Source organism: Zootoca vivipara, chromosome 2 (genome assembly GCF_963506605.1).
Source record: "Zootoca vivipara chromosome 2, rZooViv1.1, whole genome shotgun sequence".
Taxonomy (NCBI): domain Eukaryota; kingdom Metazoa; phylum Chordata; class Lepidosauria; order Squamata; family Lacertidae; genus Zootoca; species Zootoca vivipara.
This window is the reverse complement of record NC_083277.1, coordinates 81217370-81241468: the sequence shown is the minus strand read 5'-3', so window position 1 is coordinate 81241468 and position 24099 is coordinate 81217370. Positions and strand designations below refer to the sequence as shown.

Sequence of the window (24099 nt, the reverse complement as noted above, 5' to 3'; positions counted from 1 at the left end):
TATGAATGGTTTCTTCTTGTATCTCTTCCCCCTGCCACTTTATTCCCATCTCTTTTCTTTTTTACTGCCTGTATTTTCTCCCTTCTCTCTTTTCCACCACTTAATATTATAAGTTATTTATTTTATAGGGTGTTCTATTAGCACAATGCTGTCCCTCTGCCCTTTTAATGCTGTTGTCTTAATTTGTGTAATCTGCATTGAAATCATTGATGAAGGGCAATATATAAATCTCTTAAATAGTGTAAGAACCAAGAGATACTTTTACAATCCGCAATCCTTGTTCGCCATATTGTGAACTAGGAAGGTAAAAGGGTAGAAACTAATGCCTATAGGCCTTGAGGAAGAACAGTGTCTACTCAAGTCTAGAGGGTCTTTCCCCTTAGTTAGAGGAGCAGAAAAGAAATTGGTAGTATTTGACTGTCTGACTCACAGTATGTTTGCCTATCCATGGAAATAACTCAGAACAAACCACAGAACCCTGAACTGTCAATCTATTTTAAATTGGATTTCCAAGTTTTGTTAACTCAGATCCTTCTTTACATGTTAATCGCTTTTAAAGTTCTTATAGAAAATTCTATCTTAAATCCTTTTTCTATTTCTGTTTCTTTTGACTTGCTATAGTTTAGAAAAGTAACTTTAATTTATGCTACTTTTTTGTCTCCTTTCCCCCCTCTCTACCTCTCTTTAATTTAAAAACCTCTGATTCTTTCTTTTTCTGTCTACAAAACCAAAGCTTCTTCGGATGTTTTCATTCAAGGTATAATATTTTTGGTATAGAAATCCACTGCATGTGACTGCTGAATTGAACAACTATAGCTTCAATAAAGGCTTGTTAGATATTGATGCATTCTACTTGAAGCAACCTTGCAGTGAAGTAGAATGTCTAATCGTAGATATTAACATGAAGTTGATTCAGCAGCCCAAACACTAATTCACTACTGTTTTGAACTTATGATAAGTTCAATGATTTTAACATGTTTGGATCGCATGCATGAAGAGAGCCTAGTAGTATATCCAAAGCGTTTGTGCTGCTCTCTTTTTTAGTTATTCATGGGATCCAATCCACTAGCTACACCAAGAATCCACAAAAACCCTTTTAGAACTCAGTTCTGACTCTTAATGATCTCATTTAAAGCGATGCAAGCTTCAAATCTCAAAGATCTGCACTGAACAATCAGATGTCATTGGAATGGTGCCAATATTGTTCTTACGCAAACTCTCAGAGTTTTGAAAGGGTATAAATTGCTTAAAGTCAATGCTGTCCCCAGCTCTTCAGATCATTTGCTATCCAAAATGGCAAATACAGGTAGCTGTATAACAACTTCAAATATTCCTCATTCTGAAATGCAGATACTTAATTCTTCTGGGTGATATTTTTTTCAAAAAAAAAAAGGCAGGTGGGAGCCTAAATCAGATCTTTATTAAAATTATAATTTCACTTTGTTTCAAACAATTTTCTGACTCCAGCCTAAATTTTAACAATTCACTCTTTTTGATCATTTGTGTGCCAGCTGCTGTTTCGTGCAGTATGTTCACCAAAGGATCAAAAGAGTTTGTCAGTAAAACATGATTCAAGTGATTCTACATGTACAGCTGCTGTATACTGTGTTGACATTATGAAGCTTTTAGTCAATGGACCATTGTTAATCCAGAGCTGCATGTTGTCACAAATGCTTCATATCAGAGATCATTATAGAGCCCCACCTAATCTATATTCAAGTAATTCTTATGTGGCACCCTCTTCCCCTTAACCAATTTAAGTTACCTAGCCATGCAGGAACATAAAGCATTATTTTTCAAGAATTCTGCATTTAAAATTAGCTCTCAAACACCCCACTTAATAGTGATATGGGGTGGGAGAGGGAGAATGGTGATTGCCTTTTTATATAAAGCAGTCACATAACAAACAAATCTCAGCACTTTTTATTCTGCATTCCTATTTGGAATTAAACCCTTCCAAACCGATGCTGTTAAGTAAAATGGGAATTTAAAGAGTAAGCGTTGAATTGTTGCTTTGAGTAAGTTCCAGATTAAAGGTTCATCATTGTAACTTATTTAAGCATTGTGGCTCCCTCATTCTGCCATTATGCAGAGCAACCAATTTTGATGGACCAAATGTTAGTTGAAACAGAACGTTGTAGCAACGAGCAAATCACTCATTCTCCCCTCTGCCCCTTCTTGCTGCTCGTTTGTCCTAGGCACCTACAATCGATATCCGCCCCAGGTCAGCTACTATCCAAATGAACAATGCCACACACCTCCAAGAACGGGACGAAGAATATGGGTATGAATGTCTCGATGGCAAGGACTGCGCAAGTTTCTTCTGCTGCTTCGAGGATTGCCGAACGGGAGCCTGGCGGCATGGAAGGATACATATCCGCATTGCCAAAATGGACTCATACGCCCGTATATTTTTCCCAACTGCATTCTGTTTGTTTAATCTGGTCTACTGGGTGTCCTACCTTTACCTTTAAACAAGTAGAAAAGAAATTGGGTGATAAGAGCCTTACTCCTGGAATTTATTAGAGAGATGGGTAACCTGTATGAATCCAAGCTGATCCCACGCTCCAATGGCTGTAGTGCACTTGAGGGGGATTTTAACGTACTCGTGGGCTTTCCTGCAAGTAGAAGCATCCCATTCTCTTCAGTGCCTGGGAATACTCTGTGCATGCTCCTTGATGCACACAGAGCATTCCCTGACATGTGCAGGAGGTGGATCAGCCCTGGGTCACTTAGGAATCCATTGCACATCATGGAACTCTGAACTTCTAAAGTGGTCTGAATTCTTTAGTGCCATAGCCCAATATCATATCCCTAAGGCTACCATGAAATTGTTGTAGTTTGAATGCCATCAGTCAACATTTTAAGAAATTCGATAAGCAAAAAACAAACAAGTATCGCATACGATACCAATGAATCTGAGAGGCACCGTAGGGAGAAGACCCACAGACCATTGGATTTTGGGCATTATGCAGTGGCAGCAGTTAAAAGGTAAAAAAAAAAAAAAAACACCATTCAGTTTGTGAGCATTCACTATAAATATGTGATATCTTTGTCCTCTGTGGGCTTTTCCTTTTGGAAGAGTCATCTCTCACTTTGGATCGATGTAACTAGTCTAGGGGAAAATAGCTTTTCTTTACATCCAAATAAAAATAGAACTTTTGGGTGACCTCCCTAAAAGCACATGTACAAATGTTGTAAATATTTCACTACCTTGTAGTACTTGGGTCTAGCGCATGGGGGGGGGAGCAAAATAAATGGAGCGAAGATACCATATACTATATTGTATTTTATTTCATATCCCTGGCTTTGCTGTTATAGCAGAAAAAACATGGATTAAAATCATCTTTTTCTTTCCTGGCAGAAATGCCTTCTCCCTCATGCATGGAAGATTTGAACAGACAGCACTTTCTGTAAGAAGTTAGACAAGCCTTAAGACGTTGAACATAACATGATCCATAGACAGAGCACATCAGGAAGACCAATATAAATAATATCTTAGTCTATAGATTAGCTCCAGGTGTTTGCTGCTGTTTTATTCCTCATTTCTCCATAGCAACTGAAACTACAATTATTATGTACTACAAGATTGGCTGCAGTCTTCTGAAGCATTTGTTTGCAGTCAACTGATCATTCCCTACTCTGAATGACGATCATTTGCACCTAGAATATTTTGCTGAAATGCATGATCCATCTGAATAAACCAGAGCCAAATATAGCTCTTGCTATATTTGCTTTGTCACAAATGCAGCAAACATTTGCTTTCCAAGCGGATGTTGGGACATTTTCATTTTTGCCAGTATATAGTCCCACTGTTCACCATGGGTTTGTGTGGGGTCAGTGGTATTCCTCCACCCCAGTTGGTTGATGATGATATAGAGTATATCCATAGCTAAAACATAATTTAGAGGTAAATGAACAGCAAAAACACAAAAGTGGTGATGGGGGGAGTGAGAGAGACACCAAGAGAGAGAGAGAGTCTTTGTTAATAAACCATATCTGTGTAGCACATGTGTATTCAAATAACAACACAACCAAACCCACTTGGGTCAATCTTGAAATTCATTTAGCAGTAGCTAATGGTTTTAAAACACCTGTACAATGGTCAATTATGCAACGTTAAGCACATGTAAATATAACCAACTTTTTTTTATTGTCACAATCTGAAAACCCCCGTTCATATCAAATAGGTTTGCATCTGGGAATAATTATATATATATATATATATATATATATATATATATATATATATATAATCATTGCAGAACATTGCAGAATTAATGATGACCAATACAGAGACCTAAGGACAATTTTCCAATGTCTGTATAGTTTTGGAAATAAACATGTATAGAAAGCTATAACTAACTCCTGATCATCAATTGCTCCTTGTCTAATGTGTTTTAAAGAAGGAAATGCACATAACCATAGTTTTTTTTTCCAATAAAATGGCTGCACTCAACCTCACAGTAGTTTTTAGTTCCTGACTTCACTAAAAGTGTTTCAATGTGTGCGAGAGAGAGCAATGGTGTTTCTGAATTCAAAGTACTTGTAAAAAGCTACATTTTTTAGTTAGGCAACTCCCCCATGAAGTTATGTATATCCACTTTTGTTCAGCACATACCAAAACTTACACATGCACAAATTTAATTCACAGCAGAGCCCTTTAGGTAAAGGAGTGTTTGTGAGACTAATGTCCTGCAAAAGCCATTGCCCAACGGAGGGTCATAGTAAAAACAGAGTGCTTGTCATAACAGGTAGTGTCTGTAAAGGAAATATGGAAGAACCCAGCCAAGTTCTAAAGGGAATGAGTGCGAAATGACTTCAGTATGTGGTTTTACATTATCTCCATCACACACCACTATTTACTTATGGTTGATGTTTTCATTTGGAGCATCAGAACCACTGAAGATAGAGCAATAGCTAATATCATATATAGCATATACAAATGCTATTGCATTGTTATTCATCTCTCTCCTATATTTCGTTGAATTTCTTGTGCTCTCCTAAGAATGATTTTTTTTCCTCCAAAGGAACAGTGCATCTTGGAAACCTAACAGTGATTCTTAACAAGATCAGTAATATTGGACAGCTTCCCTAAGGGAAATTACAAAATCTTCCCCTGCAATGTGCAAAGGAAATGGCAATGTCGTATCCTAGACTGCATTCTCAGTTTGTGAAAGGCAACAGTAGAACCCAACAGATTTTGCCATTTCCTCAAGGTACCAAAGAGTGCTCTGTGCACAGAGTCTTCTGTGCAATGCACAGAAGTTTAATGGCCAACTCACATTGGTGCAGGCATATCAAGAGGGAGAGCTCACTGAAGATCAGAAGTTTGATGGGCAGCAAACCAATGGGAAACTTGGAAAGGTGAATTTCCACCATTACAATTCAGCTCCTCCGTTGGAGGGAAAGAAATGTTTGGAACTAGCCATACCAGCAAGTCGCAAACAGTGACTTCCCAAATGCATCTCCATACTTTCAAGCAAACACCAGAAGCACAACAAATCACACTTCAGTCAATTTTAAAGGAGTCTGCAACACTTGCCTTCCTAACAACATTTCCCTTCAACTACATAATCCAGGTGCATTTGTGAGCATGGTGCAGTACTTTCTTTGATAACTCCCTCCTGGAAAGAATCTGACTGTGATACATCTCATTGCCAGCCAACACACATTCATCATTGAGTTCCCTCCTGTTGCATTTATGTAATATATTGATGACAGCCTGTATATACAATTATATGAAGGGAAAAAGCCAGTCCCCTTCCACTGAATTTCTAAAACCTGCAAGGCTCTTAGACTAACTTAAAAAGCCGTGATCATTTTGTTATTTTTTAAAAAATCTATGTGTTAGAACTATGATTAGCCACTAATGGGTTTACACCAATTTGTTGAATGGGATGTAACAAAACAGCAATCTTCACATTTAAAAAGAGAGAAAGATCCTCTCAAGGTGTTACCATGTTTGTGGTGTCAACAAATCGCAACACTTAAATGTTCTCTATTCACAACAGCAAAATTTGGAACAGGGGACCATCAAGGAACCAAGAACTATCAGGGAGATTTGGAAAATGTAGGTGTATAATCAGAAAATGCTTCAAGTTTCAGAAAATCCAAGGCAAGGTCAAAGGAGGGCAAATGAGTGAAAGAGAAGTAATGTGTGTGTAGAACAGTCAAAAGCATGGATTATGGAAGAACACAGTCCACCGGGTTTGGAGACAGATTCTTTTTTGTCATCTTGAGTTCCAGAGCCTTTTGAATGTGCCTAGCCCAACAGAAATTGCCACTCAGAGGAGATTCCAGTGGATGTTATTAATGTGACAGAAGGCTGAACCTAGACTGAGTTCCTTCAAGACACCCAGCAGAGCTGAATATAATCTGTAGAGTCACCCAGCATTAAATATTCCACTTTACCAGTGGATTTCAGACATCTTTCCTCTGAGACTCCCCTGTTATTGGAAACCCCAGTGCTCAAATCTGGAACTTTAATGTGCTTTTTCCTGCTGACAAGTATGATCTAATATGTGTCAGATCAATTATCCCTGTAGCTCATTCTATCAAAACTTGTAGGCAGCTGTTTCTAAGACTTCCCAGCACACCCACTGGCCTTTCATAATATGACTGAATATGGGTCTTCCTACATGCAAAGCATGCTCCTTACCACTCCAGATTCAGTTTTCATGCCTCTTTTACAGCTCCACTTGGACTGAAAGTAGGTTATTTGTTATTTTAATCTGTAGACAAAGTACAAGGTATGGTTATGATCCCACACTTTTGCAGAGCTCCTGCTGTTCTTTTGTTCCTGCTGCTGCACACAGCCTGCTGTCTAATTCTGTGCAGAAAATAATCTAGGGAGGATGAATAATCGAGGAGAAAAAGGACTTTCTGGCCTTGCTTATGTCCTTGCACATTGATCTGACCTTCTACAGAGGATATTTCTACAAATGCATGCATGTTCTAGTCCCTCCACCTTCCATTATTTCAAGAGACTGCATAGAGAGTGCTGATATGAGTTCCACCTATATAGATGTAGGATACGTGCAGACGTTTGAATAAATGTGTGGCACAGGGCAAATGGACATCGTGACAATTCACCCATTAATGTGTGTTGCTGGATTGTATAGGGGCTTCTGGGTTTTCATTGCCATAAATAGCTCAGTTGGCAGAGCAAGGGACTTTTAAACTCAAAGTCATGGGCAAAAGATTCTTGCATCCCACTAGATGACCTTCATAGTCCTTTCCAACCCTCGAATTTGATGACCCTATGCTTTGATGGAGGAGAATTTCATTTAGTCCACATTATAAAGTGGTCCAAACCAATTTTCCATTCATGGACTTAAGTGTGGATTAGAACTCAGCTAACAATGGGACTCTTGAAACTGCAATGCAGTTTTGGTTAAAAAGTGAATGCAAGTGTGCATATTGTACAGGGAAAATGAGTGCAAAATGCATACAAAATTGTGTTTTAGGGGGGAATTGATAGAAAAATATTCTAAATGTGCATTCTAAAGAAAAAATGCATACCATTTAAAAGAATTTGCTTTGTGTGTGCATTTTTTAAAAATAAAATAAAACAAAAATCTGCAGAAAATGGGCCAGAACAGACTTATGATTAGACACATGTAAAACTGAAATGGAACAGAAATATTCTCAGCTATCCAACCCTAGTTGAGGCTAGATTATGACAACAGAAATTCCTGTTGCATCTGACAGTATGTACTGGCCCTGATGCTCAACTACTACCACATCTAACCTACCGGTAATTTGTTACTGGAACAACCTTTTCTATGGCAATGGAATTTCCATTGTTCCATTTTCCCATTCTTTTCCTTCCCCCTCTCACTCAGGGAAGTCCATTGTTCAGCTTGTTATCTATATCCATATCTGTCCTTTTTCATATCTGTCCATTGTCTGCTAGCAAAACCAGCTCTTTTGAAAATCACTACCCTGACGAGAATTCAGAGTCTTTTTCTTGTTCGCATTCTGAGGGGGAAAGAAAATATTGTGGAGAAACTTAAAGAAACAAGTGGGCTTTCAGAGTTGCAGGTCTCTATAAAGCCATACTAGGCTCAGATGCTACAATGTCTGGCACAGATAGATGTGAAATCTGCTCTTCCTCCTAGGTTTGCAAATGCCATAACATGGCATCAGATGTGCCCCTCCAGCTTGGTCTTGTGAGAATGTGTTTCTTTCTACAGAGGAACAGCACATGTTTATATGCCAAAAATCCTAAACTCATTTCTTGTTATGGGGCTGGGAGAGACTCCCTATCCTAAACCCCGGAGCACCAGAGTCAGTAACAACAGAGAGCTAGATGGAGACATGGTCTGAAAGCACACATGATGTCCAGGCTAGCATGCAGTAAACGCATCTTGAAATAGGATTAGAATCATGAGCTGGCAGTGGTCTCTAAGGTAATATTTGTCTTCCAACATAGGAAACCCACTGTCAACAACATTTTGTCATCATCTCTAGTTTAAGCAGGCTGTTCTCACCACAAAGTCTCTTAGGAGGTGGCAGTGGTTCTTTGGGAGGCATTCTTTAGAACAGACTGTGCTTCCAAGACTCTCTAGGGACTTGTTTTAAAAAATCAATTTATTAATATTAAAAACAAAATATAACAATACATCAAGAAAAAAAATCCAAATTTTACAGATTAAAACACAAAACTAAGAACGAAAGAAAAAAGAAAAAAGAAAAGAAACAAAGGTAAAAGGCAAAGAAAGAAAGAAACAAGAGAGAAACATTTCATACACCATTTTCTTAACTGATAAATTAAAGACTTCCACCGACTTCACAACACTTCAGTTCAGTCTCATTGTATCTTTCTGTATTTCTTTATTATATCAATCCTAAATTTATTTATTTATATATATATATGTCATTACTCCTTCCCCTTTCTATTCACGAGGTCATTCTAAAGTCAGTCAGATATTTGCCTTTGAACCTTGTTTTTAAAAAATATTCATTCAAACAGTCCCATTCCGTCTTCACTAGACTTTTTGGGTTTTGTCTTATTACAGTATGTCCATCAGTTTAGCTAACTCCAAGTAGTCACAAAGTTTACATAGCCATTCTTCCCTGGTTGATATTTGTTTCCCTTTCCAATACTTAGCTGCCAGGATTCTTGCTGCTGTTGTCGCGTATAAGAATATGTTAACTTTGTCTTTGGGGATATCATCATTCAATATTCCTAACAGGAATGCCTCTGGGCTTTTACTGCAAGCATGCACACTCCATACAGGCTGCCGCTTGCACAGAGTCCGTACAGGCTGCCACACAAGCAGCATCCTGTACGGAGTGCGCATGTGTGGCAGCCCATATGGACACTGTGCAAATGGCATCCCACGCATGGCGACCATACAGGCTGCCACATGAGTGGCATCCCGTACAGTCACCATGCGAGAGGCAGCCCGTATGGACATCGTGTGAGTGGCGCCCATACAGACTGTGTGCGCCCTCACTGCTCTACAGCTGGGGGGAGGCGGGGCCATCTTGTCACCCCTCCCAGAGTGGCACCCGGGGCGGCCCGCCCCCTCCGCCACCCCACTTCCTACGCCCCTGCATCCATACATTTTGAATGAGAACTCTAACAGTGGGCCATTCTGGCTGCAACTGATGGGATTTGTCATCCTAAATCTCTGGAGGTCACAGGTTGAGAAAGTCTACACCAGTGGGTAGTGATTGTCATCTACATGTAACATGCCACTAAAAGTTTCTCACAGTTGATTCTTGAAGTTCAAGGTGCTCTAAAAGGCAAAGGAGCAGGACAGTTCAAGGTCATTTGGCAACACTGCGGTGCTTGACGTCTTGAAAAACCTCTTAGCATAGGAAACCCCACTACAGTATTATCTCTACTCCGATAGCAATATTATGTATGATTTATCAAGCGTGTTTACATAGAATGGCAGCTTATAGTTGTATGGCTTAGAAAATATATGTTTTTCCATAACACTTTGCAGAACCCATTCAGATTCTTACTATTTTTCAGTTATGTCAAATAAAAAAAGCACTATAAAACATTTATAGGGCTATTTACTAGTTTATGAGACAATACTGCTAGTATATAGCAGCTATTCTGTTCATAATGATAAATCAGAATTCATGGGCAGTAGAATTATGCTTGAGTTATGAGGCAACATTAACACAAGAATGCCATAAATAACTGTGCTATATAAACAAAATGTACGATATAGATTGAATCTCATTTGCCATTGTGTTTCTCATTCAACTAGTTGAGAGGGGTCCTCTTTATGGTCTGCTTGGGTTTTTACCATTCTGAAAAACATGGCGTTCTCCACAAAGTTGCTAACTTAGTGCTCATCCCTGACTCCAAATCACTTATTAATAAATCATCCTTGGGAGACACTTACTTCCCTCCATTATGAAGTTGAAAATAAAGGAGGGCATCAAATGAAATAGATTGGGGATTGAGGTGAATTCTCCTGCAATCCCTGTTTTCTCCCTCCTGTCCTCTTCCTTCAGGTTGTTTTTATTTCTTTTTCTTTTTCTCTTGGTTATCTACCTACCTGACCTCTACTGTTGCCATGTCTTGTTAAATAAAGAAAAAAGAATCTTTTCTGACAGACAGAGGTGAAGAATGTTGGGATGCTCTGTTGTACATTTATACACACACACATATACACACTGGTATTTCTAAATTGACTAGGACATGAACAAATATCAACACAATCCAGTGTTATTCTCATCAGTGAGGTTTCTTCAGTCCTCTGCAGTGTTCTTTTTTAGGAGAAGATGCTGAGAAAAGTCTAAAAATAGAGGGTGGATTGCTGAAGGGAGCAACTAGCTTGCTCTATTTAGTTAAACCTTATTTGCAAGGCAGACTATGAAGGCTCCTTGTAGAACCCTTCTTTTAATATGTTACAGAAGGCACCTCTTTTCTGTATAGATGTCGGGTCATTATTTTCTTATAGCAAACTTAGGTGGCTCTGCTGCCTACCATTTTAGTATTGAAATGGAACCATCCCAAAATAAGATAGCAGTCTCTATTCCGCCCTCCCTTCCATCTACTATTTAGAAAATAGACTTCTCCCCACAAATGAAGAAAAATAGAAATTTGTAAATTAGAAGAAAAGAATTGCTAGGTTGTTTTAATAACAAAAAACCACCACATAAGAAAGAGCTTGACGAAAAGCCATGAACTTCCAGGATTTTTTAAAAAAACTTGAAGGCAGTTGAGGTAAGAAATAGTTTACACCTTGGATAGATTATACAACCAAAGTCAGCTACCCGAGGCATGCTACCTAACAATAGAGAAAGGCCTCATGGGTAGAAAGAACAAAATAGTCCATACCCTCCAACATTTCCCCAATGAAAATGGGGCCTTCCCATTCCATAGTGATAGTTTAACTATTTATAGCCCACACATCTTACTGGGTTGCCCCAGCCACTCTGGCCAACTTCCAACATATATAAAAACATAGTAAAACATTAAACATTTAAAAAACTTCCCTATACAGGATTGCCTTCAGACAGCTTGGGGGTCAGATAACTCCATACCCTCCCAATATATCTCCAATGAAAATAGGGACATCCTAAGCAAAAACGGGACATTCCGAGATCAAATCAGAAACTGGGATGGCTTCTCTAAATCAGGGATGTCCCTGGGAAATAGGGACACTTAGAGGGTCTGAAAGTGGCCTTCCCCACACTTTCTTTCTTTTTTGACACACACACACACACACACGGCCTGAACAAGGCTTCCAGCTAGAAGAATTATGCATACGGAGTGGACATGCACTATAAAAATATTGTTTGTTGCAGGGGTGTGTGTGTGTGTGCATGTACACCCAAACACACACCCAAACATGTTTGTGTGCATGCATACGTGTCCATGCTTAGCAGTTGATTGAGAGCTTTGAGAGTATTTATCATGGGAAAAGCTTTGCAATTATGCCAAGACATAGCACAACCAAACTAGTTCCATGCCATCCGCTTTCACTGACAACAGCTGTCAAGGATCTCCCAGTCCCGCCACTTGAGATCCTTTCTTGAACCATCTGCATAGAACTTTTGTGGTGTAGTGGTTAGAGTGTTTGACTAGGACCTGTGAGACCAGGGTTCTAATCCCTGCTCAGCAATGCAACTCACTGAGTGACCTTGGGACAGCAAATTACTCTCAGCCTAACCTACTTCACAGGGTTTTTGTGAGGATAAAATGGTGAGAAAGAGAACTATGCACACCACCTTGAGCTCCTTGGAGGAAAGCTAAGATATAAATGCAATTAAAAAAAAACACCCAGCACAAGTACAAAATAAAGAATACAGGTTCCATGTTGCCCATTGATGCATCAGGAATGTGCCATTCATTGCTTGACTTTCCAGAATAACCAGGGTCTATTTGACATGTTTATTTATTTCACGTTGCGTCACTGCTCCCTCGCACCATATGATACCCTTGATTGTGGGTTGCTTTGTACATTTTGATCAAACTTTTACAACAATTTAGTAAGCTGAAGCTGAGTCATTTTTGTTCAATCTCCATTCTTGACAGAAATGACATAATTTGATTTCTTAATGAAAACAGCTCAATGTGCAGGCCAAAGATGTGTTCTTTAATGGAGAATAAAGAACAGACATTATGGCAATATAGACAGGGACTTAATTTTAAAAAAATAAATGTAATGTCCTCAAGGCTCATTTCCTTCTATGACTGGATCTTCAAATCCTTTCAGTTGGCTCTTATGCCCTAATTAAATGAATTAGCCTTAACTATGGTTTAAAGTTTGTTTTTTTATTATTATTTTTATTAACACATCTGCTGAAGAAACACTCAGAAAACATCAGTAAAGTCATTGCTACAAAGCAACAAAAACAGCGGCAGAAGCAGCAGCAACGACGTCTTCAATTAAAGATACCATATAATGCTACCCTTACAAATCAAGCAATAGATATTAAGACCACAGCAGACAGCAAGGCATGGAATGGCTCCAGTCCATTTGAAACCAATGAAGTCTCCACAAACACCATGCTACTATAAGCATCAGGCAACCTCTCTGAGATCACAGAGCTGGAAGGGAGAAGAAGAAGAAGAAGAAGAAGAAGAAGAAGAAGAAGAAGAAGAAGAAGAAGAAGAAGAAGAAGAAGAAGAAGAAGAAGAAGAAGAGTAGTAGTTTGGATTTGATATCCCACTTTATCACTACCCTAAGTAGTGTAAAAGCAGCTAACAATCTCCTTTCCCATCCTCCCCCACAACAAACACTATGTGAGGTGAATGGGGCTGAGAGACTTCAGAGAAGTGTGACTAGCGCAAGGTCACCCAGCAGCTGCATGTGGAGGAGCGGGGAATCAAACCCGGTTCACCAGATTACGCATCCACCGCTCTTAACCACTACACCACACGGGCTCAGCGTGGCTCACCACACAAGGGTCATCTAGTCGAACCCCCTGCAATGCAGTAATCCTTTTGCCCAATGTAGGGCTCAAATCCATGACTTTGTTCTACCAACTGAGCTATCCTTTGTACAGATGAGTACTGAATTCCAAGTGAAACCTCCACATGCTTCATACCAAGGTTAAATAGGAGTAGACTCACAAGTGGCAAGTGCTGAATATTTCAGTGTGAGGCCCAAGAAAGCCTGGCCTTGGTAAAAATTCTAGCCGTGTCAGAGCATATTAGAGCCCCATTTGAACTATACTTTCAAAGCCTTTCCAGCATGGCTTCCTTAAAAGAATCTTGGGGCCTGTCGTTTGTTGAGGGTGCTGAGAGTTGTTAGGAGGCCCCTATTCCCCTTCAGAGCTACAATTCCCAGAGTGGTTTTAAAATCATTACCTCTGTGAGGAAACTCTGAAATTGTAGATCGGTGATGTGGGCAGGGGTCTCTTAACAACTCTTAGCCTCCTAAGCAATCTACAGTTCCCACAATTCTTTGGGGGAAGACATGACCGTTTCAGGAGGCATGACACTGCTTTAGGTGTCCAGATGGAGCCTAGGAAGAAGGGCTGGGCAATGAGGGTTCTGGTGGATCCAACCTAGCTCATTGGTACAGGCTTGTGCCCCTGGGAACCAATTCTAAAAGTTAAAGGAGACTGAGGGACCACTGGAAAGTTTTTTTTAAGCTGAGAAGATGAGAAGAGCTCTACCTAGCAACCTTTTACAGTTTGAGGGCTACATTCCCATCTAAGAAACCTTCTGAGGGCCACATGCCATGGAGGGGAGGGAGCAGAGATAGAGGAAAGAGCAGGCAGGACATTAAACATGTATTTCATCTTTGTATAGCAGGCTAGTTTTGACACACAAGCCTCTTCTCCATCCACACAAGCAAGAAGCATTATCAGATGTCAAGGCCATATTCCAGTCAGGCAAAAACACTCTGGATGCAAAGCATGGCTGGTGAGAGGTGTGCCCCTGGGCAAAGGGCAGGTGGCAATCTGTGGAGAGTTCCAAGGGCCATGGAGTGCCATATTTGGCCTCCAGTCTGGGCCCGAAGTTCCCCATCTCCTAAGGTTGCCGCCAAGGTTCATCTAATACACTATTTGAAGCAGACTCTGTGACTCTGCTAATGTCCAATTTGTGTTCTGAAATGCAGTCCTTGTAGATTGCAAAGTCGCTAGAAATATTTCACACAAATATGTTTGTTCTCATTAGTCATCTATCTCTGCTGAGCAGAGGGTTCATTTGCTCAAGTAATGGCATCTACTACATAGCCTCATTATTTTATTGCTACCAGACCTTTGTTTCTATATCAACGTGGAACCTATTCTTTCTGAGAGAAAGGACAGTCACTAGATACCTCACATTCTTAATAAATCAAATGACTGGCTTCGGTTGAAAGAATGCCCTTTTTTTCATAGTGTCAGGATGATTTAAAGCAGCATGTCGGGTGCCCATGAATGAACTCTGGTACCCTCAGAAAAGAAGATGATCCTATTAAGACCAAAATGAAGTGTGTGGGGAGGGGAGGGGGGGAAGCAGTCTGGAAGTAATAGGTTCAGTTTAGCACAATGGTTATTGTATGAAAATGGCAATGCAATCTCCTCTTTTCACTGTGTAGGATACAGCTACCTTTCCATCTCTATGCCAGATTCCTTTATATCAGGCATAGGCAAACTCGGCCCTCCAGATGTTTTGGGACTACAACTCCCATCATCCCTAGCTAACAGGACCAGTCGTCAGGGATGATGGGAATTGTAGTCCCAAAACATCTGGACGGCTGCGTTTGGGGGTGCCTGCTTTATATTATGTCACTGCAGCTAAACCATGCATGTCAAGCCTGGCTTACCTAGCACAAGGTGTATCTGCTGAGTAGAAGGTCCCTTCATTGGCAATAAATAAATAAAATGGAACAGTAGCTATGATGTCACTTGTTATTGTCAAGTGTTACACAGCCTGCAAAGGAATGTGATGGAAAAGTCTGAGCTACTCAAGTAAAAAAAAGAATCCTGTTGTCCTCAAGTTTCCTTAACCCGAAGCAAGGTTCTTTGGGACACCACCAGTGTAGCTCACAGCTGCCTCTTCCAGGAGCAGACGTAGGGCTGTCAAATTTCAGTGGCACCCTGTGCCAGCCAAAACTTGACACTCCCCTGCCTTTTGCCTTCTGCTCTACATCATTGTTTTGGCACCCTCTTGGCATGGTGTCCAGTGTGGGTGAACCAGTTGCGCTCCACTAAAAATACCTCTGTCTCTTTCTATTTGTATTTTGTAGTCTTAGCCACAAAGGAAGTTTCTGGTGAAGTAGGTGAGAAAACATAGCTCTCTATTACCATAGCAATATTCAATTAAACGGGTCTGTAAGTAGTGTTGCTTTTTTTTCAGAGGGTACCCAAGGGTACACAGTACCGGCACCTCTTTTTTGTTTTGTTTTTAAGTGACACTTACTGTAACAACTTCACGGTGAGTACCATCACCTATTTTTCTAGGAAAAAAGAAAGCACTGGTAAATAGTATGCGACCATGCACAAAAAATTGGGTCACAATTCAAGATAGCAAAACGAGGCATATTGCCCAGCTCAAATCACCCCAAAGGCCATTGGAGTGAGAGAGGAATAAATATGTCTTGTATCTTACATAATAGTTGGTTTAACTCAGAGGTGGGGAAACCTCAGTTTTCCAGTCAGATGCACATCCAAATTTCATGTAACCCTCTGGATTTTCTCCCAACTATTCAATGGGAAAGAAAAGGGGCTTTGATCTTGTTAAACATCCATTGCATCTACTTTCTGTGTAAGACAATCAGCTAAAAGCAGAGAGGTAAATGTCTCGGCAGGCTAGTGTTCCTTGCAAATTTGCAAAAACTTGTTCATGCATTTTGCATTTAAATGCATGCAAGTTTCAGGATGCAATTGCATTTTGAAGTTTGAGAATTTAATAGCCGTAAGGCAGGCTCTGCATTTCAGCTGTGCATTGACTTAAGTCTGAGTGCTTCTGCTTGGACTACTGAGCTCTTTTTTGCCTTTTTTCCACATTCAGAACAGATAAAACAGAGGTTGAAGAAAATAGAGGTTGAAATATATGATTGTGTGTGCGTCTGCCCACACCCACTTTGGGATTTGACCTTCCCCACAGCTGGAATGTCATTGAGCTCATGGATTTGAAATTAATGGCTGCACTTCCTGCTTCCTTTTTGGCCAGCTTGCATTCTGGAACCTCCTATTTTGAAAATTAAACCCAGCCTATGGAGTACAGACATGCCTAGTCCTTGATTCTCACAAAATTTCAGTGTCATGCTCTCCTACAGCATGTTCAGTAATCTAAATTCAGGTCTGTAAAGAATGCTTTTCTTTGGTCAAGGATGGATCTTCTCACCTTTCAATTCAACTTCACACCTCCCTCTATATGCTCTGTTCTTGATGCCATTCACCAAAGCTTTTGGGAAGAACGACTTGGAAGAATCTCCTATGGACTGCAACTTCAAGTGACACAGTCTAGAAACAAAACAAAACCCATCATCAATTATTTGTCATATTTTCTCTTCTTACCCCCACAGCAGATTCTGACAGTCTGCCAGGCTAAATCTCAGAATGTGTCAAATGAAATATAAATTAATACTCCTTGACTATTGACATTCAGAGAGCAAGGAGAAATTCATGCAGGTGATGCCAGCTTGTCAGCTATTCCTTCAGAAAGTGTGGAGCTAGAGATACGCGCTTGGGGTTTCTGTTTATCTGTGTATCCTCTTGTCAGTGCGTAGCTGTGTGGAAAAAGCCTTTTGGGTGTTTTCTTTTGGGGGAGTGGAGGCGGGGGACGCTCCAACTCTCCTAATGCGAGAAACAAGCTGGGGCTGCACATCATTAAGACTTTGACATGTTCCTTTGGGGAACATATACTGAGGATCTTTTAAAGAAATCTTACTGGCATTCCCTATATAGCTGCTCTTCACACATCCTAGGTATCCAGGCTCTGTTAGTTTGGGGAAATGCACATTAAGGTTAGGAAACTGCGCATGACCCCTTTTTGTTCCCTGCACCTTTTTGCATGCAATACATCACTGCACATTTGGCCTTGATTTCAGCAATTGCCCATAGAATGTTCTAGAACAAAGATTCTCCAGTTAATAATTCACAGTGCTGGCCTCCCCCATCCCTTACTCCTAATCAACATGGAAAAGTTGAAAGATTCTTCAGATCCCCTTTGTCCAGCCTCTGAAGGAGACCCACAAGGATGGCAGTAGCGTATTTACTGTCATTCTGAGAGCTTGCTGCCTATGAAATTAAAATGTTTCAAGCAAACAGTAGAGATTGGGGGTCTAATTGGTCCTTGAATACTTCTATCACACAGGGAAATACAGCCATAATATGTTTTCCATGCAGATGTACTGTGGATGGCCAGGGTTTTCAATTGTATATTACCAGCCCACTCCAGAACAGCTGCTTACGAATTTTCGTTGACACTGGCATCAAAAGGCATCATAGAAAAGCTACAGACATATGGTTCTACCCTTATTTTAAAGAACCTTTTCTAATTTGTACCAACTTAGTTTAGTTTAGTTGTTTTTTGTTTTTTTTTTAGGAGGTGTTGCGTCCTATTCAACCAGGTGCATAACAATATGAGACATTACATTCAATGTAATTTATTCATGCTCATTCAGGCATTCCACAGTGTTTTGTTCCTTCATTCAGGTGCAGGTTGGGTTCTTTTCAGGATCACAAAGCATTTTTATCTTTCTCGCTATACAGCTCAAAATTGGATTACAAATGAAGAGCCATTGACCATTCTCAGCCCTTTATTAATGTTTGTGAAATATCTATTTTTTTCTGAGCAGCAAGCTGTAAAATGAAAACTTATTCGGCGTGTGAGCCCACCTGCCAGGTCAGGGCCTGTTGGCACCAAATCCCATACCTTTTTCTGTGACTAGATTATGCAAATGAAGCAGTGTTTGCTGTTGAATTAAAATCAGATTCATTCGGTTAACAATTCTGTACCTCAGCAAGAGTTGTGAATTTAATGTTTCCAGGCTTTTCAACAGTCTCTAGAACTGTCTCTGCATGTTCAAGCTTAAGAGTTTTCTTCAACTTGGGTCTCCATAAGTACACCTGGAGATTTACTTCCTTCAACTTTTCAGCATCACTGCCACCATTACAGTGGTCAAAGAATTGTAGAATTGATGATTGGTAGAAAACAAAAGTGAAAAAAGCAACCCACAGGAAAACATGAGAAAGTTATGGATTCAACAGATCAAATTCTCAACACTTGCATGTTTGTCTCTTTGTTTTACCCAAACCTTCTGTCTGTTCCTCCACCCCGCCTCGAGGAGCAAAGGTTCACATTGCAACCATTGGTCGCCATTAGCTTCACTTCTGTCCTATATCCAGAAATCCAAAGAAAGTGTGTGACCAACTCTTGTAATTAATATCTTCGTCTAGAGTTAACAAGGAGCTATGTTCACTATATTTTACTACATCTTCTGTCTGGCAGACAGAGAGAATAGCTTTTGATTCTTAACCCAAACCTACTGCCTTGTGTTAAAGATATAAGTTTAATATGCATAAAATGAAATGTTTGTACACACTGAAGTTTGAAAAAAAAAACTTTCTAAAGGGTTGCCTTTACAAAGGGAGATAAGTTTTCACTAGGCACGGAACAGACCTAGCTCAGTGTGTTGGCAGAAAGAACTCCCAGCACACTGGAGGAGAGGCTTGGCTCCATAATGAGGATCAACCAAGATGCTTTCATAGGATCTCTCTCTGGGATCAGATATAGGAAAGATACTGAACCACTTTAAGGACTTCAATAAGACAGGACTGCATTGCTTCCTTTAAGAGCAGTGTGTTAACTTCGTATTTTTGCAGTTTATTCATAACTAATGTAAGAAGTGAGAACTGGACCATTAAGAAGGCTGATCACTGAAGAATTGATGCCTTTGAATTATGGTGCTGGAGGGGACTATTGAGAGTCCCATGGACTGCAAGAAGATCAAACCTCTCCATTCTGAAGGAAATCAGCCCTGAGTGCTCACTGGAAGGACAGATCCTGAAGCTAAGGCTCCAATACTTTGGCCACTTCATGAGAAGACCCTGGAAAAGACCCTGATGTTGGGAAAGATGGAGGGCACAAGGAGAAGGGGACGACAGAGGACGAGATGGTTGAACAGTGTTCTCAAAGCTACCAACATGAGTTTGACCAAACTGCGGGAGGCAGTGCAAGACAGGAGTGCCTGGCGTGCTCTGGTCCATGGGGTCATGAAGAGTCGGACACGACTAAATGACTAAACAACAACAATTCTTGTGATGGAGAGCAAATTCATATCTACTCTGCGCAAGGTCTGGATCAGGGATTCTGCTTGCAGCAACTCTTTACACTTTGGACTAGGAATTAAGCAGGGCCAAGAAAGATATGCTTCTGGTATAGATAATACTGAGCTAGATGGACTAGTTATTTCACTGTATAACAAACAGGGATGAAGAACCCTTTTCATCTGTAGAGCTGCATTCCCACTTGGAAATATGCCAGTGATGGGTGGGACCAGAAGTGAAAGTGGGCAGAGAAATGGATGTGGCCTTTACGTTTGTATAGTAGACTACATTCCAGCTATGCAAAAACAAGAGCTTTTTACATGCCCAAACATTTCCCCATCCTACAGCCTTCCAAACAAGCAAGAGAAATTATCACAATTCAAAGACACGTTCCAGCCAGACATAAGCCCTTGAGGGCATGGAGTGGGGTCAGTGAGGTATGTGGTCTGGGTAGAGAGCTGTGACCATGAGAGGGGATGTGAACCAGGCAGAGTCGAGAGAGAGAGAGAGAGAGAGAGAGAGAGAGAGAGAGAGAGAGAGAGAGAGAGAGAGATGCTTGAGGAGATAAGATGGTTTCCTATGTTCTCATATAACCTTCCCCTTACAAAGAGCTGACTGCATGGGTGCCCAGTTCATTTACCAGCCTAAGTTGCTGTTGGACTCTAGTTTCCACCAGCAACATTTCAGCAGGGACTAAGTCCTCTTTGGCACAACATAACTTCCACACTGTACAATAAATGTAACAGCTAAGGATGCACTGCTAATACATTCATGTCCAGCCAATGGAAGATAATTATTTCATTTAAAATAGATGAGAATCATTAGGCTGAAGCTGAATCCAGACAAGACTGAAATGAGTTTTGTGGGGAATCCAACTGTTCTGGGACAAGTGATTTATGGAGCAAATGTGACCCTATTGGATTAGGTGTGCAATCTGGACATGCTTCTTGATCTGACTATGCTGCTTGAGAAAAAAATGTGTTTGGGGTGAGATCAATGTTGCCACTATCCAGCTAAGCAGTTTAATAATAATAATAATAATTTTTTATTTATACCCCGCCCATCCAGCTGGGTTTCCCCAGTTTGTGGTGAGCCAGTATGATGTAGGAGACTACCAGACTAGGATTAGGAAAACCACTGTTCTTGAAATAGATGACCTTGTGACTGTCATTATCTTTCAGCCTAACATAGAACCTGGGTTGTTGAGAGGTCAAAAATGGAAAGCATAGTTATTCTACTTTGAGTTCCTTGCACAAATAAAAAGAAATGCAGGTTAGGTATGCAATAAGTAAGACAAAAATTTATAAACCATCATAAAAGCAGAGCCCATTATAAAATCATAGAGCTGGAAGAGACCACAAGGATCATCTAGTCCAACCCCCTGCAATGCAGGAATCTTTTGCCCAATGTGAGGCTCAAACCCACAGCCCTGAGATTGAGAGTCTCATGCTCTACCAACTGAGCTAAACCAATGGAATTGATTGATGTGGTCAGCCTTTGATACTTTTCAATATGGCTTGTGAAATTTAGCTGGGCCTGGTTCCTGATTGCTGCTTCCTGGTTGGGGCACAACTATTGAATCATACTCTGCGCCATTGCTGTGATAACTACACTGGCTTCACATTAGTTGCCAGCCCAATTAAAGGAGCCAGTCTTAATCTCCAGTGGTCCTTATAACAGACACCTTTCCATATGTAATTGGGTTAATCCAACTTTCCCATTTCCCAGGATGTCCTTCCTGAAAAAAAAGAGTGCTCATTTTTTCCTGATTCCTCCTACCTGTGCCCCATGAAAATCTGCTCTGGATAATTGTGAGTAGAGTGTGGAAGAGGGACAAAAAAAAAGGTTTTTTTAAAAAATGCTTCCTCCTTTTGTTTGTACAGACAGCTCAGTGCACAACCCAATAGGAAATTTTAGGTTAAAACATTTTGCAAATGTTGTACAGGGTGGGTGACTCCTGTGCAACACATACCCTCACTTGGCAGAAAGAGGGTTCTTTCATCTATAATGCAGTCATGATACAGTCAATTATGAAGATATACTAATTTATATGTTAATATATACTGCCATATAATCTGTTCCTATTATTTCAAATGTGACTTTGCCAGAGTTGTTGAATCCTTGGACAGTTAATAATAGACTTTAGCCATACACCATTACAAATCCATCTCCAATGTCAAAAAGAAAATTAAACAATGCAAAATTATAGTAGATAAAAAATATATACATAAAACATAACTAGCTTCGGTCCTATCCATCAAACTGTACAAAAATACACAACAAAAAACATAAACAGTCTCTACATCAGCATCTCAGAAACATTAAAAATTAATTTAGAACAACATTAGCTTCCACAAACTGTTGCCTGCTTCTGCCAGTGGCACAAGTACTGGATCCTGCAGCCTGAGGAGGAAGCTGGTGTAAGGCTAAGCATGTTTATTCAGAAATATGTCTACCAAGTTCAGCAGGACTTACTCTCTGGTAAGGAATGCAGCATCAGGATATTTGTCCACTAGCAAATAATTCAACAAGTGGGGATATTTAACAATAATAGTACGGTGGCTGCCCTAATCTTAGGAAGAGTTTCTTAGCATAGGCAGGAATTTGATATTAATCAGCAAACACGGGGTTCAGAGTTCTGTGTTTGCCTCTAATGTGTGGAGCAGAGCAGGAGGACAGGTTGGCCCAGGGCTCTCCAATGTGACACCTGCGATTGTCATGGCCCCACAGAGGTCTTTCCCTGGCCCACCTTGGTCACCAGTTGGTGAGGGTGGCTATCTCTTGAAAAATGCACCCATGGTTAATGACCCTTGGGTTAATCAGTTCCTCCCCACTAACACACACACAAATGCTTTCCCACAATGATCCATGCATTGGGAACATCAAGAGTGCGTTATTGCAATAAGCTCCATGTGGGGTTACACTTGGGCCTGGTCTGGAGGCTCCAGGTGGTTGAAAATGCTGTAGCTAGATGGTTTGTGGGGACAGGCTATCACCAGCTGGCACTCAAAAACTTGCACAGGCTACTGGGCCACATCCAAGGTTCTTGCATTACAAGGCCCTTCACAATTTGGATCAAGGATACCTAAAGGACTGCCCGATCCTTTTTAGGGGTGCCAACCTGAACAATTGTTGGAGAGGGGGGGGACAGAAAAGTCCCTCCCGCATAATCAATCACATGACGTGGTTCATGCACACCATTTGAATAGCAATGCCCATTATCTGGGGTGATGGTGACCCCCTCAAATATTTTATTTGGGGAGCAAAGACCCCCCTCAGCCTATGATCCTCTAAAGCCCTGCCCAGATCTTCAGGGGAGTCACTATTAGTGGTCTCCCATGACTTGTGTCCACCAGGCACCAAGCATTTACAATGGTGGACCTAATTTTGTGAAGCCCCATTCCAACCCCATTCAACTATAGACTTTTTTTTAATTCCAGCTGACATTTTAAATGAAGTTTGATTTTATAATTTTAACTTTTTATTTTTATTTTTTTGAACTGCATTTTAATAAACTGCTTAGAGACTATTGTAGTGAAGTGGTATATAAATGGTTTAAATAAGAAATATTACTATCTAATTATCACAATGATACCAGAATCATGGGAAACACTTAGGAAGAAGAGTTGACAATGGCAGCTAATGCCAGATTTAAGGCAGGGAGCACCCCTGTTTTTGGCTGCGTTCACAAGGAAATAATCCCCAGGTGCATTTTAAACTGCTGCTGCAGCAGTTCATGGTTCTGTAGGGATCAATTTACTGTGAAACACAAGCCAAAGCACTTCCCACAGCAAAACTAGCAGTGAGTATTTGGCAGCAATCTCTCCTAGCTACAAATCAGTTCAGATGCTATTGTGCTGATCACTGTACAATGCCATCCAGAACAGATCTCATACCTCAGGTTCTGGATGGCATCATAAGGCAGACCAGGGCTTTCTTCCACTGCGGGGAGCATCCAAAAATGGGAAATAGCTTTATTCACTCACAAACTGTGCAGCAAGCACAAATCTGCTAACAACATGCTCACAATCCTTCATTGCAGGCCCTTCAGCTGAGAGCTGGGGATATACCCGTCCTATTGTTTAGTAGTTGCTTTTCAGAGCCAAACCCCTTATAAAGTAGCATGCAAAGAGAAACAGAACTGAAGAATCTCAGGGTATGGAGCACTGAGGCCAATCACAGGCTGAGGCCAAATCTCAAACATAATTGGGCTGATTTGGGTTGACCCAGGATTCGGCTGGAGCAAGTTCAGGCAGCTCTGAGTTGGATCAAGTCCACCCAGCACTATCCAGAACTGTCAAGCAGTAGGGGTGATGGTGACTGTCCATTAGCGAGGAGTGGGGGAGAGAGAAAAAGACACAGGCAACCTGCCTACATCTCTTCCTTTCTCCCTTTCCAAACATATAT

At 40.6% G+C, this 24099-nt stretch overlaps 1 protein-coding gene across 1 annotated transcript in view; it reads left to right on the top strand.

Annotated features, from left to right (window-relative positions):
• GABRG2 (gamma-aminobutyric acid type A receptor subunit gamma2) overlaps positions 1-2667 on the top strand; it is a 62766-nt gene extending 60099 nt beyond the window's left edge. Inside the window, exons 9-11 of the mRNA XM_060271739.1 lie at positions 734-758; positions 1670-1719; positions 2199-2667. Of these exons, the coding sequence (XP_060127722.1) occupies positions 734-758; positions 1670-1719; positions 2199-2474 (351 nt within the window). The 3' untranslated portion in view covers positions 2475-2667. The remainder of the gene's footprint in view (positions 1-733; positions 759-1669; positions 1720-2198) is intronic.
• The last annotated feature ends 21432 nt before the right edge of the window (positions 2668-24099 follow it).